The sequence below is a fragment of the Rhinichthys klamathensis genome, unplaced genomic scaffold (genome assembly GCF_029890125.1).
Source record: "Rhinichthys klamathensis goyatoka isolate OS25496 unplaced genomic scaffold, OSU_Roscu_1.1 h1tg000123l_1, whole genome shotgun sequence".
Lineage (NCBI taxonomy): Eukaryota > Metazoa > Chordata > Actinopteri > Cypriniformes > Leuciscidae > Rhinichthys > Rhinichthys klamathensis.
This window is the reverse complement of record NW_026606660.1, coordinates 5,369,958-5,397,539: the sequence shown is the minus strand read 5'-3', so window position 1 is coordinate 5,397,539 and position 27,582 is coordinate 5,369,958. Positions and strand designations below refer to the sequence as shown.

Here is a 27,582-nt window from a genome sequence, read left to right as displayed (position 1 = left end):
TTGATGGTATCGCCACCAAAACTGGTATTTAAAGGGTTAAAATCCTGAAATTAAATAAATATTTGGTAGTTATGATGAGGACTGATGCTGGTTAAAAGATTTAACTTGGTAAAAGTGGAAAATAATAATAATATATAATATTTTAGGCAATGTTTAATATGTGGCCATTTTTGTCCCTTAACGCGCTAAGAGGGATTTTTTTTTTAAATCTGACATAACACAAAATCTTTAAATGCACCAGAAATAATGTTGCCGCTAATCTTTGACATATTCAAGACTGTGATAATCCAAAGCTAAAGTTTTCTCTTTGCATTTAGTGTATGGAAAATAATTACATTTTTGTGTTTTTTCCTCTTATACAAATTGATGGTATCGCCACCAAAACTGGTATTTAAAGGGTTAAAATCCTGAAATTAAATAAATATTTGGTAGTTATGATGAGGACTGATGCTGGTTAAAAGATTTAACTTGGTAAAAGTGGAAAATAATAATAATATATAATATTTTAGGCAATGTTTAATATGTGGCCATTTTTGTCCATTAATGCACTCAACGGCGTAAAAAATCTAATGCAGCACAAGGATTAAATAGAATTAACTTGAGCCCAGAGGCTACTGACTGATATGCAAAGTCAATGTTTTCATAAATAAATAAATACAAACTAAAAATCACAAAACAAACAAATAAATATTCATTAATTAAAATAAACAAATACATATAATTATGTACATTTATTTGTTTATTTATAATAATTTATAAATGAATGCATACATAAATAAACAAACTCATGTTTAACTGCTGAATTTCTAGTGAAGGACAGCACTACCTGTAATCCTAAAAAGAGACCCACCCATCAAAAAGAGAAGAAAAGGAGAACAGTGACTGTCCACTCTCAGAAAGTATTAGGAATTATGCAACCATGCACACTCAACAACATGGACATTTGTATACATTTAGAGGACAAAATTAACAACATCAAATGCATAATATTTGTACTCAATTTTGATACAATATATTACATCATTTACAATGCATCATGGAACAAGCAGTTAATTTTTTAACCTAAAAAGCATCGCATTATGTTACTTGTGTGCTCATGTAGTGATTTATCTAGAATGTGGTTGCTTTGCTTTAACAAAAGAATATTTTGAAATTCCAATGGGGAAAATAGCCAAGACCGCTGAAAAGGTGTCTATAACCAGCTGACCTAAAAAAACATCTACTAAAGCAAAACCACCTCTAAATGACAACAGACACAGTGAGGACGAGAAAACCTCTCGGTTACGACTGTAACCTTGGTTCCCTGAAGAGGGAAGGAGACGCTGCATGGATTGAAACTCTGGGAACGCACTGCCTGATTGCGTCGTGAAGCACGTGTGAAATCAGTCCTAAGGTGTAACTAGACATCAGAAGTGGCTGACGTCACAAACCAGGGGCCTCAATTATAACCATGCGTATGCACAAAACAGGCCCTGAAAGAGGCACATAAGTTGTGATTTATAAAAACAAACTTGACGGGAAAAGTTGCGCACCTGCACGCAAACTCTGACCCATGCGTACGAACGTTTTGGAGGCGGAGCAGTTTGGCGACACTGATGGTGAGTTGGAGTTAAATGTCTTTTTGGTCACTTTTAGACAGAAAATTTAAAGAAAATGATACATATACAGAAAGATAATACAAATTTAATTTCACTCACCAAGCCTATCACTTTGAAGCAAATATCCACCCCTTCTTAAATGTCCGAGCCAGCGAGCGCGTTGGGCCATTTAGTGAAACTGACGCATATGTATCTAACGGCAGATGAATCGTAAATCTTCATTATGAGTCCTAATCATAAATACAGTGCATGTTCACAATAAAAGTTTAAATAAATAAAATAATGATTTAAACTATGTTTTACTCCTGATATAAACATTTAGATTAAATATGCCATTCTCATTAATGGAGTTAAACACTTAAATTACATGAAATCATTACTGAGAAGTTACAACACTTTTTATATTCAATAAATAGAAATATTTGTAGTGGATGCGATGCTTTTGAACACTTTTCCTGTGGCATGCTGTGTTTTAATGTCTGAGAAAATATTTCCGTGCAAATAATGCACAACAAAGGCCTATCTGTTTCCATTAAAAATATAAATCAATTAAAAATACTATTTGGCCAGTGGAAAAGATTGAGAAAAACTTTCTCTGAAATGTAATTTATACTATTTGATTTATTTATTCAAAAACAAGGCAAGGACATGCTATTAAACTATTTAAATTATTACAAAAATGATTTTTATCAATGTAATGTCTCATATTTTCCTAATGTCTTCTGCCGTTAAACGTGGTATCACGTGGATTGAAAAGCATATGCAAAGTAAAACTAGGCGTTGTAAGCTCCATGGTTATTTCGGGGTGGAGACGCATGTGCGCACAATCTTCCGCTGACTGGGATTTATAAAGGGAATTTTGCACAGGTTCTGGCGTACACACGGTTTTATAAGTCTGGATATTTTGGGGCGTACGCCATTTTTGGCTTTCGGCCGCACGTACACTTTTAGTCAGGATCCTACGCAACGTTTTATAAATGAGACCCCAGGAAACTATAAAGTATGCCCAAATCGGCTTCTAATATATATATATATGCTGGTAGACAGACAGCACCAATAAGACAAATTATTTCACATATAGCGCTTACTGAAGACACCGAAGCTAGCATTGCACTATTTAGGCAAGCTTTATGGTTTCCTGGTTCGTGGTGTCACCCGCTTCTGATGTCTCTGATTTCACACGTGCTTCACGGCGCAATCATGCAGTGCGTTCCCACAGCGTCAATCGAAGCATTGCGAGTTCCCATGAAAGGGAAACTTTTTTTTTTATTCAAAAATGGATTGTTGTTGTGAATTGTCATGAAAATCATGTCACAAGGCAAAAATATATAATAAAATAATAATAATACAAATTTAATAATGATAGTTTTTTCCCACATGCAATCAAAATTATTTATCCCTCCGGAGACTGCAATAATTCAAATGTAAGCTTTGTCTATTTTTTTTTATTGCATTTATAACAGTTTAGTGGCAAATTAAAAGTGATGATGTCAATATATAATGTAATGCTTTTGAGTTATAGGTTTTTTTTTTTGTAATACAGCTGTGTCATAAATATTCAACCCCTATTCAATGCTGCTGTTTTTAAGTCCAAGCCTTTGGAAATTCTATTATAAAACTAAATGCATGTGCAGGTTCAGTAGCAAAAGAGTTCTCACAAAAGCTGTAGAGAACAAATTGATTTATTACATTAGAAAGCCTATGGCTACAAGAAGATTTCCAAAACATTAAAAGTTCTTAGAGACACAGCTGGCAGCCTTATTCATAAGTTTAACATTGTTTAACAACAATTGTAATACCAGAAAATCTTTGAAGGTTTTGAACAAAATGCACAGTATCATCAAGGGGAATAACATGTTTGATCAGAGCAACTGAGAAAACCCCTTCATTTACTGCCAAAGACTTGCAAGATGACCTCGTGAAAAGGGGAAGAAACATCTCAATGCTGAATATAAGAACACTAGACAAGCACGACCTTCATGTTGGGACATCTTGCCAAATGCCACTCTTAACCAAGAAGAACATAAAAGGACAGCTTGAATATGCTGAAATTCATTTGGGTAGACGTGTGGAGTTCTGGAAGAATGTTTTATGGAGTGATGTGACGAAACTGGAACTTTTTGGACCCATGGGTCAGCGGTATGTCTGGTGCAAAAAAGGCAAACCTTCTGAGCAGAAGAACACCATCTCCATGGTCAAACAAGGAGGCGGTCCAGTCTTGTTATATGGGAGCTTTGCTGCTGCAGGAAGTAGAAATCTTGCCTGTATGAAGGACATCATGAATTCTTTGAAGTATCAAGCCATTGCAAAGATGATGTGATGCCTTCGGTGCAGAGACTGAAGCTTGATGATCAATGGACTTCCTCAGCCATCCCAAAGTGTACATCCAAATCTACTTAAGCTTGGTTCAGGGATCAGTCGTGTTCTTGGCCTGTACAGTCTTCAGATTGAACTCTCATTGAAAGCATTTGGTGGAATTTGAAGAAAGCAGTGGACAACATGAAATCCAAAGATTATGAGTAATCTGGAAGCTTTTTTCAAGTGAAGAATGGGCCAAGATTGCAGTAGAGAGGTGACAGAAGCTTCTTAACACTTGCAGGCAGCATTTACTGGATGTTATAAAGAAAACATTCTGAGAATAGTGCATTTATGTAAGTTAGGATAGCAAGGTGTCTAAATAATTTTCGTTTGACTGTATATATGGGATAACACACTTCTGGGTAAACATTACAACATGGTATTTTTAAGTCCAAGATTAGTCCAAAACTTCCTCATGTCCAGGAAATTATGCTCATCAAATAATAATTAAATGGTGAGTATGTGCATGAGTCATATCTGACATGCTTAATGTATAATTAATCATCTCTGAACCCAATGCAAAATGACTTTATGTGCTGGAATAACTTCAGCAACTCCCAGAGCCCCTTAAACAGCAGGATGCCGTGATCACGACAGGTATTCATGACTAATAAGAACAGACCACAAACAACAGCCGATTTACGAGGAGACCCAGTTCTGTGCAACAAAGCATATAGCGCTTCTTAAAATAAACTTTCAAAGTCACTTCTGCATTTCATGTGCTTGCTTTCCATGCAATAATTTGAATAATTGGCTGGTATAAGCATCTCAGCATCATTAGAGCAATACGTCACATCCCTCTGACAGCTGTTCCGCAGACGTCTGACAAACTAATAAGGGAAAGGTGATGTGATTATCTGCCTAAAATGTTCCTTATTAATTTGAGCCAGGGATAGAATGGATGGCAGGAAATTATTCTCTATTTAACTGGGTCAGTGTTCTCGGGAGAAGACCATAATCATAAAATAGCACAGGACAATCTACTGGGACCAGGAAGGGACATTTTAAAGGAAAATTAACACATTTGTAATTGTTATTAACGTTTGTGTATGAATCATTTGTTTTAGCCAGTGCAAAAACACTGTAAAGTGGGGTACACATATTTCTGCGACTATATATCAAAATATCACAAAATATACAAAAATAAAACAAAAATTGTGAATTTTTAAAAACTAAAGACAAAGAAAAAGTGAAGACAAATTGAATAATAAATATTGAAGGTTTTGCACATTGATAGTACGTTAATAAGACTTTCTTGCTCCTTCCGAAGCACAAGATTATCTCAAATCATTATCATCATCTGACATTAAACCAACATTAAATGGTCAAAACAACCACTGTAGTGTACATCCATAACACTATCCTTCAGATAATATTTCAAGGCACTGCATTTCCTTTGTGTTTACATTTGTGTGCATTCAAATGTATAAAGACACTTCTGAATGGCTCAAAAGTGTAACGCATAGAAATACATTCATCTGATTCAGTCTGCCGATCCTCCAAGAGTACTTTCCTCTCTCTGCGGAACTGGAAAAATGCTCGAAGCTTGTGAAATGTGTCCTTCCAGAACAAAAGAGCTGTGAATCGATAACAATGGAGCTATAGATATGAGATGAGAAGATCTGGAGCGCGCCCTCTGATAGGCCACACACACCGCGAAGGTCAGAATACATGCATATAAACCATAGCTGTCTGAATGAGACTTTTGTACAATCTCTTTTTTTCTCAGATTAAGTCTATCATGCAGCTCTCGACATGTAAAAGGAGAAACTATAGCAAGTATTTGTTACTTTTCTGAATTCTTTCTTTAATTTCACACTATTTACTTTCTTAATACATGTTCCTGATCTTATTGTGCACAATTCATCAGTGCACATTATTCAAAACGTTTGCCTTATACATTCCTAGGAAATACTATATCTCGCTCTGCCAACCTACAGTACATCAAGAATCCTTCTTAAAACTTATGAGCGCTGTGCAGCAACGGTAGATGACAACACAACAATGTGACCAGAATTTCACTGTAACAAATGTGCCAAAAAACACTTATTTAATTTTATGATCTTTTTGGTAGCATCATATTGGTTTGAAAGGGAAGGGAACTTGAGTCAGTACATGATGAATTTCAGTCCACTGCAGCAATGGCACTCAAAACTGTGTTGTATGCACATACGCAGATGCAAATATTTGTGTGTAAACAAACCTTAGTACTCAATGGAGCAATATTCCCTGACTTTAAATGACATTAAAACAGATGTAATATTATTCAGCTAGCTGCTATTTACATGTCAACAGTAACTTTAACAAACCTCCTAAAGATTCTCTTCAAATCCCTGCTCTGCCATGACAGTAGTTTGCCTAAAAGAGAAAACCGACTGTGGAGGAAGGCAGTTTATGCTAATGATCGCCACTGTCCCTTGTGGCAGAGCTCAGAATGTGACTTGTAGTCGCGTTGCATTAGGAATTGTGTTCTGCCACAATCCGGCAAGCAACAATGCATGAAATTGAGCTTCTCTGGCTAGAAGCATTAACACTCATAAACTCGAAATTACCAAAAGACACATAACTGCAGAAGACTCATTTTTAACTGCAGAAGACTCATTTTTGAATCATAATGTATCCAGCTACAATATACACTGGTTCTGTTCTAAAACCTAGTGAGCTGCTACCATTCAAAAGTTTGAGGGAATAAATACAATTCATAAAAAGAAATAAATATTATGTTTCTTGAGCAGCAAACTAGCATATTACACTGATTTCTGAAGGATCATGTGACCCTGAGGACTGGAGTAATGATGCTGAAAATCCAGCTTTGCATCACAAGAATAAATTACATTTTTAAATACATTAAAATAGAAAACAGTTATTTTAAATTGTAATGATATTTCACAATATTACTGTTTTTACTAGGGATGCACCGATACTACTTTTTCCAGAATGAGTCTGATACCACTACATTTATTTTTGGAACTCGCTGATACTGTCACGGTGGGCTAAAGTGAATAGCTCACAACTAGTCTAGTCATTTTATGAGAAAAGCTTGAACAAATTGCAACAGAAGCAAACTCAACTGATTTTGTATCCTCAATATGTCCTGAGTAAGGAAAAAAAAGCCCCGAAGAATCCCATTAGGGGAAAGTTTAGAAAACGACCCAAATATATCCCATTTATACGCCGATACATTCTTTTTCTCACGTGAAAAGGGTAAAAATGTTAAGCTTTAGATATCATCATGAAAATCACCGAGTTGATTACTTACATCAAGACAAACAAAAAATGTATTACAAGTTTTTTTTTTAATTGTTTGTTAACATGGTCAAACGGTGCATTATGTACACTGTAAAAAAAAACTTAACTCATTATTTTGTGTTATCTTTTTGCATGTTTTTTTTTTAGTTTAACTAACTTATTTCGATAAGTTGAGGACAAGAAAACTTAAAATTTCTTGTTGTCTGGACAATCTAGTTATCTCTACACAAAAAAATAAGTTGAAATAACTAAATTGCTAAAATATTTTTTACAGTGTATTAGCTAATTTGCATAATTACACAAACAGATCTAAACATTGGGTATAGCAGGTGAAAATGTTTTTTTTTTTTTATCTTGTTGACATAGAACAGTAAAATACTTAATGTTAAGGTCTGAATGGAACCCATTTAGGCTACCCATGAACATTAATACAGGAAGAAGTACTTTAGAAACCAGCCTTTATTAATTATTATGGCAGAGATGGGGTTTGGGCATTGAGTGCATTGTGTACGTAATTAGATTTTTTTATCCAGACACTTTTTATTTCACCTAGCTTTTGTCTTCTGCATTCTCCTTACCCATGTCTCCTGTTCTTCCCTCAGACTCATCCCCCAGAAACAGTCCCACTGACCCAGCCCCAAACCCCATCTCTGCCATAATAATTAATAAAGGCTGGTTTCTAAAGTACTTCTTCCTGCATTAATGTTCATGGGTAGCCTAAATGGGTTCCATTCAGACCTTAATATTAAATAGTTTACTGTTATATGTCAACAAAATTGTACAAGACTTTTTCACCTGCTATATACCCAATGTATTTATGCAAATTAGTACATATGTAATTAGATTATGCACCATTTGTCCATGTTAACAAACAATTGCAAAAAACTTGTAATACATTTTTTGTTTGTCTTGATGTAAGTAATCAACTCAGTGATTTTCATGATGATATCTAAAGGTTAAAATTGTTACCCTTTTCACGTGAGAAAAAGAATGAATAGGCGTATGAATGGGATATATTTGGGTCTTTTTCTAAACTTTCCCCTAATGGGATTCTTCAGGGCTTTTTTTTCCTTACTCAGGACATATTGAGGATACAAAATCAGTTGAGTTTGCTTCTGTTGCAATTTGTTCAAGGTTGACCCCCATTTTGGCTTAAAATGACTAGACTAAACATAGGAAACTCAGAAACAGTCTTTAATTAGAAACTCGCAGGATTACAGTGGGAAAACTAACACAACCAACTTAACACTGACGATGATCGAAATTGAACTGAACCAAACAGGAGGTATTAATACACCAGGGAAATTAGATAATTAAATGACAACAGGTGAATGAAATCAACGAATGAAACTAATCAAAAAAACTGAGAAACCAGGTCAAGTCAGACAAACTAAGAACAAAGGAAACTGATGATAACAAAATGAAAGTTCATAATCATGACAGATACAGAGATACAGATATATGACAGCAGATATAGAAAATATACAGATATAAAAAATATATATTGGTCAGAGAAACCAAATGATATTACAAACTATTTATCCACATCATCATTATTATTATTTATTAATTGCATATGCCCTGGCAATCTTTAATCAAAAATATCAACCTCTCCTCCACCTCAAAATGTCTGTTCTCTTCATGGCGTGTGTATCGGAGGAGGGTGAGGCTATATCCTCCATAACTGACTGCAAACTGGCATTTAGATCTGCCTCCATATAGTTAGTAACGGCCAACTTCCTACGACCCAATCAATTGCTGAAGGACGAAATCAGAAGTGCCCAGTAGGAAGATACTATGATCTCTCTTCAAAGGAAGATCATGGAGACATTTTAATCATCCAAAATTGTGATATCGCACACCCCTAACATAAATAAACAGATGTCATCAGTGTGAAGCAATTAACACGCTCTCACATCTATAGGGAGACACATTTTCAACCTCAATATTTCACTTTAGATTTCATCAATTACATATTCACTTACATGAATACAATGCACTGTGTTGAACGTGTAATTCAAATACAGTATGGGGGGAAAAGAGGTCAACTCTGCATTCAATCACTAACTCTAAATATAAGCAATGATAGTACAGCTTGACTTGGCAAACGCTACTAAAAATCAATGCAAGTAATCTAAGTCAAGGCACTAATCAGTAGGATCAAGTCAGATTCTGATGGACATCTCTGGTGTTCTTGAAAGAGCAGATCAAGCTGCGTGGAGCAGCTTTTACTGTTTAGAGAGATAAAGCCGTGATAATTCATCCTAAACCCGACCTGTCAGAGATACGCTTTCCCATAGCAGCACAAGGGGTTTGATAAACAGAAATGGAGGTTATAAATTAAGACTGAACTTGACACTAACGGAGAAATGAGAACTCTAGATTAATTAAACAGACTTATGGTTTGGTTTTAAAGAGATAGTCAGCTAGACCTGAGTCCAATTGCACCAACATTATCAGTAAGAATGTTACTCCACAAGCTATTCTGTAGCTCAAAGCAAAGGGCTAGAAATGCCAAGGTCATGGGTTTTGATTCTGATTTTGATTTTGATGAGTAAAATGAAAACCTTGAATGCAATACTTTTGATAAAAAAGATTCCCAAATGCAAAAAAAATGTAAATGTAAAAAAACACTACCAACCCATCTTGCAAGACATTATCCTTCCTTTAGATCTGTCCTGGCCATATCTGGAAAATATGTGCACCAATCTACCCCACTCCCTACAACTGCACATGTCCCTTGGTTGCTAACATGTCTAGCTTGTCCTGTTCTGTACAACCATTAGTTTGCTGTAGAACAGCCAAAATTTGAGATAAATCTATGTATCTGTCCATTTCACAGGATTAGTCAAATGCCAAGGTCTAAATCAGAGCATCAAACTTGTCATATGTTCTGTTTTCACTAATCTCCTTGAAAAAAATCCACCATTTCTACACCGTAAAGATTATTGGAGTATGTTTTGCAAGAAAATACTATTTCAGTCTTTCTACTTCAAAATGTTACATTTAATTTAACCTGTCATTTCTTTGTAATTATTTGTGATATTTACAAATAATTTCTGAGCGAAAAATGTTTCTAAGCAAATCCTACAACAGATGTTTTTCAGTGAACTTGACTTTAATCGTTAATCAGACTCATTTCTACATTTCTGATGCTACCGTCTCAAAATTATCACCTAAACCCATTGATGTCTACAAAACAGTTGTTAGTTGCAAACTCTAGTTTAAAGTTCTTCAGTCTTTCTAAAACTGGCAATAAAGTAAACTCACATTCAGGCCATATTCTGGTATGAAACACCCACTTTACACAAACCAGTGAGAGTAAAATGGCTTGTGATGCCATTTCTGTTTACACTAATGTCCAGTTCTACTGAATCTGTAAATTTCAGTAGAAACTATCAATATTTAATGAACTAGTCTTTGGCATCTGATTTCCTATCATCATGCAAACAGATAAATGGGCAGCAAACTCGCCTCATGTTCTCTCCTCTTCAGAAGATGAATACCTCATGAGATTCAACATGACATTCAATACAGGGAGAAATAAAAATATATTTCTGCCTGTGGCTGGCTAGAAAATCAGGCCGATTTTAGAGCTTTAGGACACAATATAACACAATAACCATACACTGGTTTCTTTTGAATAATCATACAAATCTAATCTAAAGAACAAGAAACCAAAAAGAAAAGTTAAGACTTATTCGAGTTACATCAAACAGCACGAGTTTATTTCCCCTAATAAATCATTCCTAAGAAATTAGCTATGGTACATTAAACTTGCCTGTCTCAACTATGTTGATATATAAACTGAAATTAATGTACACTATTTACATAAGGTTTCCATTTATATGGAAATTATTTCAGATATTTTTAGACCCACCAAGAATTTTGTAGAAGCATCCACTGCCCAGTAAATCTATTTGATCTTCACAATCATTCCTGGATGTTGCCGAACATCAGAAAAACTATAATCCTTGAAATTCATAAAATCATTACAAACTTCCACTGGCACGGTAGGAAAGAAAAACAAAAGGAAATGAAAAGCAATCAACCCCAACTCTTCTCATCTTGTAGGTGGTGATGAATAAGGGGGGCTTTTGGAAAGTGAAAGGCATGAAAGTAATAAATATATTGAAGATCAACAAGTTGTGAAGGTGAAAGATTGCGAGTGATTTTTTTGGAGACTAAAGGAGTGCCTTACCTGGACCACAGAGCAACAAAACATAAAACATACTAAATAGCAAATCTCAACTGCTTGATTGTCATATTGTCAAAATGTATCATTATATATATATATATATATATATATATATATATATATATTATCAGCCAGCAATATTTTAAAATGTTATATATATATATATACACTCACCTAAAGGATTATTAGGAACACCATATAATACTGTGTTTGACCCCCTTTCGCCTTCAGAACTGCCTTAATTCTACGTGTGATTGATTCAAGGTGCTGAAAGCATTCTTTAGAAATGTTGGCCCATATTGATAGGATAGCATCTTGCAGTTGATGGAGATTTGTGGGATACACATCCAGGGCACGAAGCTCCCGTTCCACCACATCCCAAAGATGCTCTATTGGGTTGAGATCTGGTGACTGTGGGGGCCATTTTAGTACAGTAAACTCATTGTGATGTTCAAGAAACCAATTTGAAATGATTCGAGCTTAGTGACATGGTGCATTATCCTGCTGGAAGTAGCCATCAGAGGATGGGTACATGGTGGCCATAAAGGGATGGACATGGTCAGAAACAATGCTCAGGTAGGCCGTGGCATTTAAACGATGCCCAATTGGCACTAAGGGACCTAAAGTGTGCCAAGAAAACATCCCCCAGACCATTACACCACCACCACCAGCCTGCACAGTGGTAACAAGGCATGATGGATCCATGTTCTCATTCTGTTTACGCCAAATTCTGACTCTACCATCTGAATGTCTCAACAGAAATCGAGACTCATCAGACCAGGCAACATTTTTCCAGTCTTCAACTGTCCAATTTTGGTGAGCTCTTGCAAATTGTAGCCTCTTTTTCCTATTTGTAGTGGAGATGAGTGGTACCCGGTGGGGTCTTCTGCTGTTGTAGCCCATCCGCCTCAAGGTTGTGCGTGTTGTGGCTTCACAAATGCTTTGCTGCATACCTCGGTTGTAACGAGTGGTTATTTCAGTCGAAGTTGCTCTTCTATCAGCTTGAATCAGTCGGCCCATTCTCCTCTGACCTCTAGCATCAACAAGGCATTTTCGCCCACAGGACTGCCGCATACTGGATGTTTTTCCCTTTTCACACCATTCTTTGTAAACCCTAGAAATGGTTGTGTGTGAAAATCCCAGTAAATGAGCAGATTGTGAAATACTCAGACCGGCCCGTCTGGCACCAACAACCATGCCACGCTCAAAATTGCTTAAATCACCTTTCTTTCCCATTCTGACATTCAGTTTGGAGTTCAGGAGATTGTCTTGACCAGGACCACACCCCTAAATGGATTGAAGCAACTGCCATGTGATTGGTTGATTAGATAATTGCATTAATGAGAAAATGAACAGGTGTTCCTAATAATCCTTTAGGTGAGTGTATATAGTAAATCCTACTTGCATGATTACAATACACTCACATCAAGTAATATAGACTGTATAGCAAATCTCGAGCTGCATGATTTTTATATCATCACAAAATGTAAACAGTATTATCGCACAGCTCTGCATATAAAGTTGGATATTTATTACACCCAACTTTGTCCGCATACACAGTACACTCACGTAAAACAATATATTCTAGCGAATCCATACTACTTGATTGCTTGTATAATTGCAAAATATAAGCTATTTTATTGCCCAGCTATAACCTAAGATATTATAAACATCAACATCATGATTTTCTATAAAGCTGATTTGAAGTAATGTGAAAAGCACTAAACAAACACATTTTTGACTTGACATTATAATGTCTAGAAAACCCGAACCAAAACATAATTTACCTTTGGGATGCCAGGGGTCTGTAAATTCATATTTCCCCAGTCCGACAGTTCTCAGCATCTGCAGGCCATTGTTGGTATTCTCCTGCTGGCCATTCGTCAGAGGTCCGTTGGTGGGCAGTGTGGAGGAGGTCATGGCGGCAGATTGCACCATGGGGTGGGTCAGGTGACCGTTGCCCACCACCGTGTGGACGGGATGGGCGACCTGGCAGACGCTGGGCATTGGGGGCAGGCCGCCGACAGCGAGGGATTGGCTATGGACATTGAGGACCATGCTGGCCATCGGCTGTGAAGGCTGCTGCGGGAGCTGGTAGTGTGCGGGTAACTGTGGGTGAGGAGTGTGGAGCGCTGGGGTCACGCCGATAATGGGCGCTTGGACGGTCGCACATTGGCTGTAAGCTGGTGCCTGCTGCAGGGCGTACGTGTGCGCCAAGAGTCCAGCCTGGCTGACAGTGGCAGCAACTTGCGGTGGCCATAGAGGAGCTGCAGAGAACGAAACAACATGCATTTAAAGTAGGGGTGTGCGATATGACCATATTAGATTGTGAAACATTAAAATGTCGCCATGATCTATCACAGTTGCAGTTCAATTGCTGTTTTTTTATTGTTACCGTTTTTGATAATCATCTCTATCGTGGTTAAGCTCACGTAACATAGCAGTTATTCGTCTTCATGAACGTTTACTATTTGTATGTGTTTTAAGTCCCCCTGTAGTCAATAATTGTATCCCTTAAAACTCATATTTGATCACCAAAATGACATTTAAAGGGTTAGTTCACCCTAAAATGAAAATTATGTCATTAATGACTCACCCTCATGTGTTCCAAGCCCGTAAGACCTCCGTTCATCTTCAGAACACAGTTTAAGATATTTTAGATTTAGTCCGAGAGCTTTCTGTCCCTCCATTGAAAATGTATACGGTATACTGTCCTTGTCCAGAAAGAAAATAAAGACATCATCAAAGTAGTCCATGTGACACCAGTGGGTTAGTTAGAATGTTTTGAAGCATCGGAAATACATTTTGGTCCAAAAATAACAAAAACTACGACTTTATTCAGCATTGTATTCTCTTCCGGTTCTGTTGTCAGTGACGCTGCTGACGTAAGACGCTGCTGACGTGTATCTGGTGGGTCCGTGTATTCGGGTTCAAATAAATATGGCTGGGCAAAAAAATGCAAGTCTTCCTCTGTGTCGAAATCCTTAGACATGTTTGCGAAGATTGTTTTGTTTACAGCGTGCGTCTCCCTCAGACTGTAAACGAAGCTCGGGCGCACCAGATAACACGTCAGCAGCGTCTTACGTCATCAGCGTCACTGAACGCGTATTGACAACAGAACCGGAAGAGAATACAATGCTGAATAAAGTCGTAGTTTTTGTTATTTTTGGACCAAAATGTATTTTTGATGCTTCAAAACATTCTAACTAACCCACTGGTGTCACATGGACTACTTTGATGATGTCTTTATTTCCTTTCTGGACAAGGACAGTATACCGTACATACATTTTCAATGGAGGGACAGAAAGCTCTCGGACTAAATCTAAAATATCTTAAACTGTGTTCCGAAGATGAACGGAGGTCTTACGAGCTTGGAACGACATAAGGGTGAGTCATTATAACACAGTCTCATCCCAAGACGTCATCTGTCTGACGCTTTATACATACGTCAACATCCGACGTTTTAGGGTACCCTTTAACATCAGTTAGATGACGATCCTAGGGCGTCATCTAACTGACGCTTTACCTTTAGCGTCAGTTAGATGACGCGGGTAGGTTTAGGTCTGGGGTAGGGTTAGGATTAGATAGCGTCATCTAACTGACGTTAAAGGGTACCCTAAAACGTCGGATGTTGACGTATGGTCAAAAGCGTCAGACAGATGACATCTTGGGATGAGACTGGGCTGGTCATTAATGACATAATTTTCATTTTTGGGTGAACTAACCCTTTAATATGTATATACAGTATATACAGTACATAATGCACACATCTGTACATACGTTTTCTGCTCCATATGTACACCACTTTATTATTATTTTATTTTTTGCAGCTGTATATACAGTACATAATGCACAAACCTGTACATAAGTCTTCTGTTCCAGATACCACTTTATTATTATTATTTTATTTTATATTATTTATTAGTCTTACTTATTTAAATGTTCTGGTAACACTTTACAATAAGGTTCATTAGTCAACACTAGTTATCGTATTAACTAACATAAACTAACAATGAGCAATGCATTTGTTACAGTATTTATTAATCTTTGTTAATGTTAGTTAATAAAAATACAGCTGTTCATTGTTTCTTCATGTTAGTTCACAGTGTATTAACTAATGGTAACTAATACAATTTTAATAAAGTATTAATAAATGTTGACATTCATATTAACTAAGATTAATAAATGCTGAAGTATTGTTCATTCTTAGTTCATGTTAACTAAGGTAGTTAACTGATGTTAACTAAATGAACCTTATTGTAAAGTGTTACCGATGTTCTTTGTATTTGTGTCATATATGCATGTATGTATGTACCAAGAGCTCCTGAAAAAAAAACACAACAAATTTCTTGTGTTAGCGCACACTTGGTGAAAAAAGCTCATTCTGTCTCTGAAAAACTAACCTGCAAAAAAAAAAAGAAAAAAAAAGTGATAAGATCGTGGATCTTGCCTGAAAAAAATCATATGATATTTTTGCCATATCACTCACCCCTTTGAAGCCACTTCGAGCAATCAATCTACCCACGCATGAAAAGACAATGAACAAGAGGTGTTATTGTAGAGCTGGTGCCTTTGCTTTCAGCTTTTTACCTGCGATATCTTTCTCCCTCATCTGTTTTGCAGGCGGCTCGTCTGTGTCCCAGGGCGTGGACTGGTTAATGGGTGTTTGTCCCCACAGGACGCTATTAGCCAGGACCTGGCCCTGAGTCTGCGTGTCTGCCAACGGGTGCCCAGAGACCTGTTTCAACGAGAAGAACGTCTTGGGTAAACAGACCAGCCTTTAATTACTATGTCTACGTTTCCAATTACAGCCCATTTGCCAGACACTGGTACATCATTTTGCTTTGTTAATATTCCATTCCATTCGCTCTTTTAATTACGCCGCTGTTCTAGATTAGAGCCATCAATAATGCAGGAAAATCCAAGGTCGGCCCCCAGCAATTTGACTGGGTGCAAGAAAGTGAGATCTATATAGAGAACATTTTACTAATTAATTCTTATCTGCCTCGCATTGACTGTAAATCAAAGGGAAGGTAAGAAGTTTTGTGGGATCGAGGGGGACTTTTAATCACTTCGCTGAAAATAGGTACAAAAGTTTAAATGGAAATGGACATGCAGAACTGTCACACACATATAAATATATAACATTTAAAATAGACTGTTTTGCACACTATTTGTATGTGCCAGGAACTAGACAGTTTTTTTTTTTGTGGAACAGAGTCTTTAATTCATATTTATCTTTTGTGTCTTTAAAGGATGGATCTTATGCCACTGTCAGAACTCGCTTTTCCAAGTTGGAGAAAAGAAAAATTGGCTGAAAAAAAAAAGTCCTAAATGTCTTCTTGATTTTATGCCACTTTTTATTTCATGTGCATTTCAAAACTGTAAATAAAAAGAAGAAACATAAAAATATGCCTCCTTAGCGTCAAGTGTGGGCGTTGAATTTGTCAATGTGTTTTTCATTGTCAAGCCTGAAAAAAACGTTTCTTTAAAATGTAAAAAATGTATTTGGAGATTTCTTCAACAGAGCAAGACTGAATTATCCACATTCCTCATGCCATTGCTAAAATGTTTTAAATTCCATCCAAAGTTCAGCAAACAAAATTAGCAAAAGTATAAAATCACTTTGAACTCTAAACAGGGCAGGCATAAGAGCACAAGTCAGTAACAAACTTCACATGTCTGTGACAGTGTACAAAGTTAAAGTTTTTGTCTGTTATAGCTGCATTTTCACATGTCTGGTTTTAATTTGAACTTTTCTTTAACTAGCATTTATTCAATGCCCTATTAAATTGCATTTATAATGAGAAAAAAAACAAATAAACATGCAAGGACTTTGAATTTTATAAATAAAGGCATTCCAGCTCTTTCTGTGGAATTCAGATGGTAGATGCTATGCAGGCTATCCCTGAAAACAAATCATTTCAATGCCTTTACAAAGAAGCAAATAAAACTCTCAAACACACAAACAAGCTGTTTAAGAGCAGGTGCGTAGGACAAATGGCATGAGATGAAAGAACGAAGAAAGAAGAAAAGGTCCTGCAGACCACTATAACACACAAATAAATACTTTATTAATGGTCACACACTGCAGTATTATTATATTAGTATTCTTTGTCAGATGAATGCCATTAAAAAATAATTCAAGCATGTGGACAGAGCAGAAATCTAAAACATCCCCTATTGGCTGTTCTTTCTCAGAATAGAGATGCATGTCCGTATCGCTGACAGGAGAGCTAGCAGTAATGAAATTCACCTGCATTCACTAAAACTTGTCAAAAGTTGCATCTGGAATATTCCACGTGAGAACACTGAATAAATATAGCATCATGGAGCTGAAGTATTTCGAGTCTATTTTCTCCCTATTTGGACAGCACTGTTGAGTCTCATGACTAGTTAGAGTGATAAGAGAAAACTGTCATTTAAGACAGAGGAAGGAAGGAAGAGAGGAAGGAAGGAAGGAAGAGAGGAAGGAAGGAAGGAAGGAAGGAAGGAAGAGAGGAAGGAAGGAAGGAAGGAAGGAAGGAAGGAAGGAAGGAAGGAAGGAAGGAAGGAAGGAAGGAAGGAAGGAAGGAAGGAAGGAAGGAAGGAAGGAAGGAAGGAAGGAAGGAAGGAAGGAAGGAAGGAAGGAAGGAAGGAAGGAAGGAAGGAAGGAAGGAAGGAAGGAAGGAAGGAAGGAAGGAAGGAAGGAAGGAAGGAAGGAAGGAAGGAAGGAAGGAAGGAAGGAAGGAAGGAAGGAAGGAAGCCATTTTTTGAATAAAATATTTGTATTATCTGCAATGACGCACAGAATGGGAGATTTGTCACGTATGCACCTAATATGGTTTGTGATACTAAAAAGCTTATTTAATGAGCACTATGATGAAGACAGTGGAAAATACAAGCACATCATTTACTCATTTACTTCCTAATAACACTGGCAGAATCATCCCCCAAAATACACCCATGCAGCAGCCGGCTTCAGGGTGTCACGTCAAACCAGAGTTTATTTTGTGACACGCTGACTGCACATAATCCCTTATGTTAACATATTTGACCCACTTCCCCAATGGTGAACAGCCAGTGGCTGTAATAGAGTCATCATAGCCGTGTGTGAAAGAGTATCAGTCTAGACTAGAGCTGTTGTCAAAACGTTACCTGTGGAATAAATAAAACTGGCATTACCAATTATAACTTCCCAATTGTGCGACATCAAAAACCTGCAGTGTAACACAGCACTCATGTAATGATTAAGTACGAATAAGTCCAGAAACAGCTTTTCGTTCTGTCCCCAGGCAAGAGCGACACTTTATAACTTGCCAGGAAGTAGGTGGTTCATTTACTGAAAGTGACCCGCAGAAGTTTTTAAACCACACCAAGCGAGCAAGTGGAATTAGAATAGAAATGGCTGTGGAGTTCACATGTGCTCATTTGCAGCCATCCTGCATGCGCTTAAAAAAAGCTTACCCTGTGCCTGCAGGGGAAGCCAAATGGCAAATATTACATTTCTGGGTTCATTTTAGCTGACTTACTAAAATACTTCCATTTCTGTATTGGTTTGTGCACGAAGAGTATCCGCAAGGAAACGCTGCATGCCACATCTCATTTTCAAGGTCAGAATTTCAGAATACACTACCAGAATAAAAAAAAGAAAAAGAAAAAGCTGATCATTTCAGCCACTTGCAGAAATTGACAAGATGAAACGCACAATATTCATGTAAAGCAGCTGTACATATACTGTAACTGTTTGCTCACTAATTGCCCACAAACTAAAACACGTACTACTGGTCACAAGTTTGGGGTCATTAAACGTTTTGGGGGAAATTAACACTTTTATTCAGGAAGGATGCATTAAATTGATCAAAAGCGACGGTAAAGACATTTATAAGTAATGTTACAAAATATTTATATTTCAAATAAATTCTGTTCTGTTGAACGTTCTGTTCATCAAAGAATCCTTGAAAAAATGAATCAGGGTTTCCACACACACACACACACACACACACACACACACACACACACACACACACACACACACACACAAGAAATTCAGCAGCACAACTGTCAATATTTTCTACATTGATAATAATAATACATGTTTCTTGAGCAGCAAATCAGCATATTAGAATGATTTTGTGAATGATCATGTGACAGTGGAGTAATGATGCTGAAAATTCAGCTTTGCATCACAGGAGCAAATTACATTTTACAATGCATCCATTCAAATAGAAAACAGTTATTTTAAATTGTAATAATATTTCACAATATTACAGTTTGTACTGTATTTTTGATCAAATAAATGCAGTCTTGATGAGCAGAATAGACTTCAAAAACATTAAAAAAGCTTATTAACACTAAACTTTTGAACAGTAGTCTAGTCTAAATAAAAAATAAATACATAACAGGGCAGTGCTGATTTTTTTCCCTTTGAAAACTGACTGGATTGTGAAAAGTGGATGTTGTATTGCAGAACGCAGCCAGCAAATTGTAGGGAAAGGTTGAAAATGGGATTTTATAATCTGTGTCATGTGAAAACGTTACGAAGTCGTATCTTCCGAGCGAGGTCTCTATAAATGGCAAGTGTTCGTAACTGTCAAACAATGACAGCATGCTTCTGCTCACCCTCCATCCGGTGGTGTACGCACAGGATCACTTCCCGCAGTCAAATAAGCCGTCTCCATTTGAGCGGATGGCTGTCCTCCATGATCCTAATCCGCCAGGCGTTGGGCAGCATCGCTCTCCGCCTCTCACAAAGCCAAATACAGCATCCACACTGTCATGCTCTTATTTGCTATTCCTATCTCAGCTGTCAACACAGAAGGCTCTTCCTCGCCCGGCAGAAGCGTTCGCTCCCACGGCGCCAGGAACCGATGATCCATCATTTGTCAGGACCGTCGCTTTGTGAAGTAAGTTTGCTATTCCTTACGGCTTGCGGCATCTTTAAAAACATCCTCGGAGACAGGAATCTTCGGTGGCCTCCCGCTGATGGGAACAGAGGCGATTTTTTTTAAAGAAGGAACATCTTTCTCTTGTTGATGGTTCAAAAGAGGAACTTTTGGCCTTTAGTTTGTGCCTTTGGCCTCGAAGAAGCAGCCTGGAAAAAGCTTCAGGCTGGAGCGGCTTTACTTTGAGATGAATTCTGTGTGCGTGCGGCTGCAGATGATTTTCAACAGCAAGGAGATATGGCTTTTAAAAGGGTCAATGCTCTTCAGACCTGTGAAGGACACCTTTATATCTATGAATGACAGGTAGAAATACACAGGTCTCAAAGTCAACATCCCTGTTCTCTGATGTCTGGGTTTATCCAGAACAGAGCAGGGCTGTGTGAGATTCAGAACTGAACAGAGAATGCCTTCAAATCAAGGGCAAAATTTGTAAATATATACAGTATACAACAAATATGTTTTCGTTGATATCATCCAAGTTCATCACTGCTCATTTTTACCTACACAAACTGAATGGAGAAAATGCACCAGGAAATCAAATGCTTCAAGCAAACAAAGTATGAAATTGGCATAAAATAACATATTTATTAGGGGTGTGACGAGATCTCGTGCCACGAGATCTCGCGAGACTAAATATGACGAGATTTCTCGTCGAGTGAAAAAGCTGTCTCGCGATATCCCCATTAATATTTCACCGCTACACTCACATTCGCCTAAACTATCGTTTTGTTGTTTTTATAAAAAAATAAAAACCATTAGCCTATAAACTAATGCAAAAGTCTGCTCTGCTCATCCAGCACGAGTTGCCGTTGCAATCAGTGCAGCACGAATCACAGTTCACTGATCGCGTGACGATGGCGGAGGATTCGTTGCGCAACAGACTAAACGTCTGATAATGTCTTATCTTGTAGAATGCGCGCTCAGCACCGCTGCTCCCTATACGCCGGTCACGAATTTGTAAGTTAAAGTAAAACACAAGCTCCCTGATGTGCATTGCGCACAAATTAGGCTGCATACATACAATAATCCGTCTCCCAATACCCATCTCTGGACTGTTTATTTGCGGCTATGGTCTCTGTTGGCACTGCGAATATTGAGAGAGTACTGTAACGTATAAAGGACAACAGACAAGGGAGGCTCCGTTTCTGAACTTATAATCGGAACGCAAGAACAACTGTAGAGACAAACACACCAGCCTCGTTTCTCTCGGCCTTTTCCGAACTCACCGCATTAACCCTATAACTGCCGGTGCAAAATAAAACCGCAATTTCACAACAATTATAAAGAGTCTGTGTGCTAACTTTGATTATGGTTGCACTTGCACTTATTGTTTGCACTTAATAAGACTAAGAGAAACCAGTTATTTATTTTTGTTATTTATACGGTTTTTATTTCTCTGTTAAATGTATGTAAAGGAGTTCAGTTAGGAGGTTACACACAGCCTCAATCAGAAGTTCTGAAAGCTCTTAAATGTACAGTAAGGTCTGAAGAGACTAATGTGAAATCATACAGGAGAAAAGCCAGTCAATAAAAACCTTTTACAGTGCTTGTATATTGTTTTCTTTCAATGCATTTGATAATTCATACTCATAAAGTAGACCTGAAATGACATGCATTAGAAGATTATTAGTTAAAACATTGAAAAATGCACCTGCATGCTATTTTTCCAGTCATGAATTTTGTCATTGAGGATTTCTGAAAAATTGTGCAAAAATCTCGTCTCGTCTCGTTCTCGTGAACCCAATCTCGTGTCTCGTCTCGTCTCGTGAGATAAGCGTCTCGTCACACCCCTAATATTTATACATATATAAAAAAAAACTAAGCCTATTTATTTTGGTATACTAACTGTACTTGATTATGTACTTATTTTTCGATTTTATTTGGGATCTATGTATATATTCTATTGGCATTTAGGAATGATATATATACACTGCTCAAAAAATTAAGGGAACACTTAATCATCACAGTATAACACCAAGTCAATTAAACTTCAGGGATATCAGTTAGGAAGCATAAGTGATTGTGACTCAGTTTCACTTGCTTTGGTGCAAATGAAAGTGACAACAGGTGCACTGGAGAGGCAACAGCAAGACAACCCCCAAAAAGGGGGTTAGATAATTGTTCTCTCTTTATTCTTCCTGACTGATTTGTCTTTGTTTTTGTTAGGGTCTTTGTCACTGTCTGTAGCATGAGGCAGTACCTGCAACCCAATCCGGTTGCACGGGCAGTCCTGCTCCTCCAGAATGGCACTTCCATACGTGCCATCTCAAGGAGGTTAGGTGTGTCTACCAGCACAGTTTCAAGAGCATGGAGGAGATACCGGGAGACAGGCCGTTACACGAGGAGAGCTGGACAGGGACGTATAACGCCAACAACCCAGCAGCAGGACCGGTAACTGCTCCTTTGTGCAAGGAAGAACAACAGGAACACTGCCAGAGCCCTACAAAATGACCTCCAGCAGGCTATTGGTGTGCATGTTTCATACCAAACTCTCAGAAACTTCATGAGGGTGGCATTAGGGCATGACGTCCTCTAGAGGGACTTGTGCAGTTCGATTGGCTTTTGCCAGAGAACACAAGAATTGGCAAGTGTGCCATTAGCTCCCCATTTTCTTCACGGATGAGAGCAGGTTCACACTGGGCACATGTGACAGACGTGGAAGAGTCTGGAGATGCTGTGGGGAACGTTATGCTGCGTGCAACATCATCCAGCATGACAGGTTTGGCGGTGGGTCAGTAATGGTCTGGAGAGGAATATCCTTGGAGACCTCCACGTGTTAGCCAATGGTTCCCTTACTGCTGTTAGGTACCGGGATGAAATCCTCAGAGCCATTGTCAGAACTTATGCTGGTGCAGTGGGACCTGGGTTCCTCCTGGTGCATGATCATGCCTGGCCTCATGTGGCTAAAGTGTGTAGGCAGTTTTTAGATGACGAAGGCATTGATGCCATTGACTGCCCCTCACATTCCTCAGACCTAAATCCAATTGAGAACCTCTGGGACATTATGTATTGGAGCATCCAAAGCCACACCCATTGAATACAGCCCTCAGTGTGTTGATTATTTTGTATATCATGTATATAGAATGTATATACACATTTTGGGAAAACAATTTACAACAAGGTTCATTAGTTTAAATTAGTTAACTACCTAAAGCCGGATGCACACTGTGCAATTCTGGCCGCGATTTGGCCGTCTGAGACAAATTTTGCTAATCCTGAAAGAATCCTCTGATCCTAGGCTACAGTCTGACAACTGAGATCTTACAGTGTGACATGGCTTACATCGAGGATCATGTTCGTACAGTCTGACAAGCAACAATCCTAAAGGACTATTATAAATCGCACAGTGTGCATCCGCCTTTAGTTAACATGAACTAAGAATGAACAATACTTCTGCAGCATTTATTAATCTTAGTTAATATTAATTTCAACATTTACTAATATGTTATTAAACTCAAAGGTTGCATTTGTTAACATTAGTTAATGCACTGTGAACTAACATGAACAAACAATGTACAACTGTATTTTTATTAACTAACATTAACAAAGATTAAAGGTGCTCTAAGCGATGTCACGCGTTTTTTAGGCCAAAACTTTTTTGTCACATACAGCAAACATCTCCTCACTATCCACTAGCTGCCTGTCCCCTGAACACACTGTAAAAAAACGCGGTCTCTGCAGACACCCCAGGCTCCACAAACGGCAACAAAAACAAACTGGGCTTACCCGCACCACGAAACATAACAAACTGTTCCAGCCAATGACCGACAAGAAGGGTTTGGGGGTGTGGTTTGGGGGGTTAGTGTGCGGATGAGGAGGAGGGAGGGTCTAGCTAGCCTCCGTTTTGTTTGACAATAGTTCGAACGTGAACAAGAAGTGACGTCACCCAGGATCGCTTAGAGAACCTTTAATAAATAATGTAACAAATGTATTACTCATTGTTAGTTCATCTTAGTTAATACATTAACTAATGTTAACTAATGAACCTTATTGTAAAGTGTTACCAAATTTTGGTTTACTTTTGCACAGTAAAAAACAGGTTTGATGTCACCACTTGATGTCCAATATAAAATCTGGGTCCTGAAGCAAAACCAGTTGACTGGTCTAATTTACTAAGGCCTTCTAAACATAATTTTTTTTCTACTGGACTAATACAATTTCTATTGTTTAGTTCTAATATTCTGAATTCCGCCCAAATACTGAATTACCCCATCTTATGAGTTCTTAATAGCAGCGTGGCAGACCCGTTGTTATTATCTGTAATATGAATATGAAGTGGAACAATACAAAAGCATAATAACAAGCAATTCAAATGATCTTGCAATAAGAGCATATTTCCTTTGCAGGCTCTTCATTTTCTTTTCTCCTCTCCGTGAGCGACAGCAGAGTTCAAGGAGTCCTGCATGTTTTGGCATGTTCTGACTGCCCGTTTTGCATAATACAGTTTCACTAAATCTAAATGAGAGAGCTCTTAGCTGACAAAATGAAACCTTCAGCGGAGCGGAGCTGTTGAAAGAGGTCATGCTACAGATAGCAGCTGAAATACTCAATAAGCTTTCAGGGGCGTCTTGAGAGCCTGAGTCTAGAAACACAAGACAGCGATGATTAGGGGGGGAATTAAATGGGAGAAGCGTGTGAGTGTGTGTTTGAAATGATGGTAGAAAAGGCCCTCGCACGGTCAGATTATCGCTGTAACTCTACTGGGAATCTCAAATTACACTCAACAATCTCAACCCTACAACTCAAAAAGTTGCTTGTGCACAGCGCATTTTACAGAGGACAGTTTCCATACCGAGAAAAGAGATCATCTGCTCAGGGGAGAGTTTGTTCTTTTCCCAGTTGACCCGAAATCCCAACTGGCTGAGGTGACCGAGGACCAGGTCCCTGTGTTCGCAAAACTGCTCTCGTGACAGGGCCAGTATGAGCCAGTCGTCGAGATAGTTGAGGATGTGAACGCCATGTTCTCTCAGGGAAACAATGGCTACCTCTGCAACCTTCGTGAAGATGCGAGGTGGCAGGGACAGCCTAAAGGGTAGGACTTTGAACTCATATGCCCGTCCCTCGAATGTAAATGTAGAAACGGTCGAGGGAGAATCAAGAAATGAAAGTAAGCGTCCTTAAGTTTGACGTGGTGATAGAAAAGGGGGATGAGTAGCAAGGCATAGCGTTAAATGACAAATTAAACCCAATGTACTATTGAAATTGATTTCTCGACTTCGTAATGTTTTTTTCCGAAAAATGTTATTGTACAAATATTGGACATATATTTGATTTAGCATTGTATAGCAACCTCCTCCAACCCACACACCTGTCCCACCCACTTTTTAAAACAAAATGACGCCACTGGTTGGAGATGTGTGTTCGGATTTATTCCGTTTTCCAACTGTACGTTGGTTAAGAATGAAATGGCTGGAATTTATTCACACCGCTAATACTGAATCCAACTTATCATCAGCGCTCGGATTTGCTTCCATGGTGCTGTCAAGTACGACATGCAGTTTGTGAGTTAAACTAAACGCTATTGGCTATTTGAAAAGGGGGAGGACCCATTCAATATGTCCCGCCTTAGCTTCCTGTTTTAGTGGAAATTACGTCAACACATCATACAAAGCTGCGCGTTCCAAGGCACTTTAAGTGCTTTGGCCTGGTAGACCTACAGGAGCGTCATGGCATGCAGGGCGAGGTCTCGATGCAGGGCGAGGTCTTGGTGGAGGTCTCCACTCGAGCTCGTCGCTCGCGGCGGCCCGGGAAAGCATAGCCGTCTGCTCTGGGTCTGATCCGGGCAACACTACCGTCCCCTAAGGGGGCAACATAGCCGAACCTTCATCCTCGGAGGACTCAAGCTCACCCTTCGATGCAGTGATTGACAACTGTCCCAAAGAAAACGACTGGTACCCCATGAGCAGGACCACGGCTCCTCCCACGGCTTGCGGTATGCTACAGGAGTGAAGGGCCCGAGGAGTAGCCCTTAGTAGCCCCTATTAACCGAAGTAGCCCTTTTTTGGTGGCCAACAGAAGAGGAACTAGATCGGGGAATAGGCGAAGGGACTCCACCTCTTGTGATGTCTTCTTCCCTGAAGAACAATGGCTCTCGTATAACACACTTACAGAAGATTTGCAGAGCAGAACCGCTCGGCTCCGAAGCAAAAGGCAAATATGTGATTCATCCGCTTCTGTATTTATACCCGCGCTGCGGGACGGTGCGTCAGATGCAAATCTCGCATGTCAATGTTCATTGGCTTGTTTAGTTACACTCAAAGTAGATTGGTCTCTCAAAGCAAATCACCAATTCGTCGGTCAGTTCCAACAGTTCCAGTTCCGTTGAATGTGACTGAAAGGGAATTATTTGTATCTTTATTCTATTGTATTTATTTGTGCTACTGCTTATAGATTGCATTTTCTAGATTGCAAGTCTAACCCCCACCATAACCATGCTTTTTTAACTTGTCTTTGAGCTAGATCTCAGTTATATACATTAACCACATTAAAACAGATACTACGGGTGAACTAAATACCACAAATACAACTAGAAAACAGCTTAATTCACAGTTATGCTTATTTATTTACACAAGTAAATGTAAATCGTGGTTTTCTAATTTCATTGATAATTAATTCAGCAATGGTATCTTATTTGAGTCACCATATTTAAGATAAAAAAAATTTAATAATTAAATAAAAAATGCATCATACAAAATAAATACATATACATAATAAAAATGAATAAAAATAAATACATGAATGAATGAACGGAAAAAAAAAGCTTCTCTGATTATACAATATTATACTGTCTAATAAATAGTTATTTTTTTAAAGATACTGCTCTATTATTAACAGGATCTAATGATGTACAACACTTATATGTAAGATCAAAATCAACAGAGTAATTTGAGTCTCTTTTGCACTGATAAGGAAAAAAAGTGAGCTCGTCGCGCCGGCGCGATAGCCGACCCCAGAGGGTTGTTAAATAGCTTTTTAGTAGTAGTATTTTAGATACTTTAATCAACAGAAAAGCCATACTGTATTAACTTCTTTGCAATATAATTAGCTTGTAGCAAAGTTTCAAAGTAGTTTCACCAACACTTTTTGCATTTTAATGAGCCTGAATGTGACAAAGTTATCCTTTTGAATCATTTGACAGAATTTATCTGCCTCACAAGAGAAGCAAATCTCTTTGCAGGATCAAGACGAAAAGGCCACAAAGCCAATCTTCTCATTGAGATTCCTAACTTAATATGCAAACAAATTACTTCAGCGC

At 38.2% G+C, this 27,582-nt stretch overlaps 1 protein-coding gene across 2 annotated transcripts in view; it reads right to left on the bottom strand.

Moving 5' to 3' along the window:
- The window catches only part of LOC130088931 (kelch-like protein 29), a 184,992-nt gene that overhangs the window by 95,536 nt on the left and 61,874 nt on the right, over positions 1-27,582 (bottom strand). For both annotated transcript variants that reach the window (XM_056255941.1, XM_056255942.1), the window contains 2 exons: positions 15,994-16,141; positions 13,191-13,670 (listed from right to left, as the gene is read on the bottom strand). In XM_056255941.1, the coding sequence (XP_056111916.1) occupies positions 13,191-13,670; positions 15,994-16,141 (628 nt within the window). The remainder of the gene's footprint in view (positions 1-13,190; positions 13,671-15,993; positions 16,142-27,582) is intronic.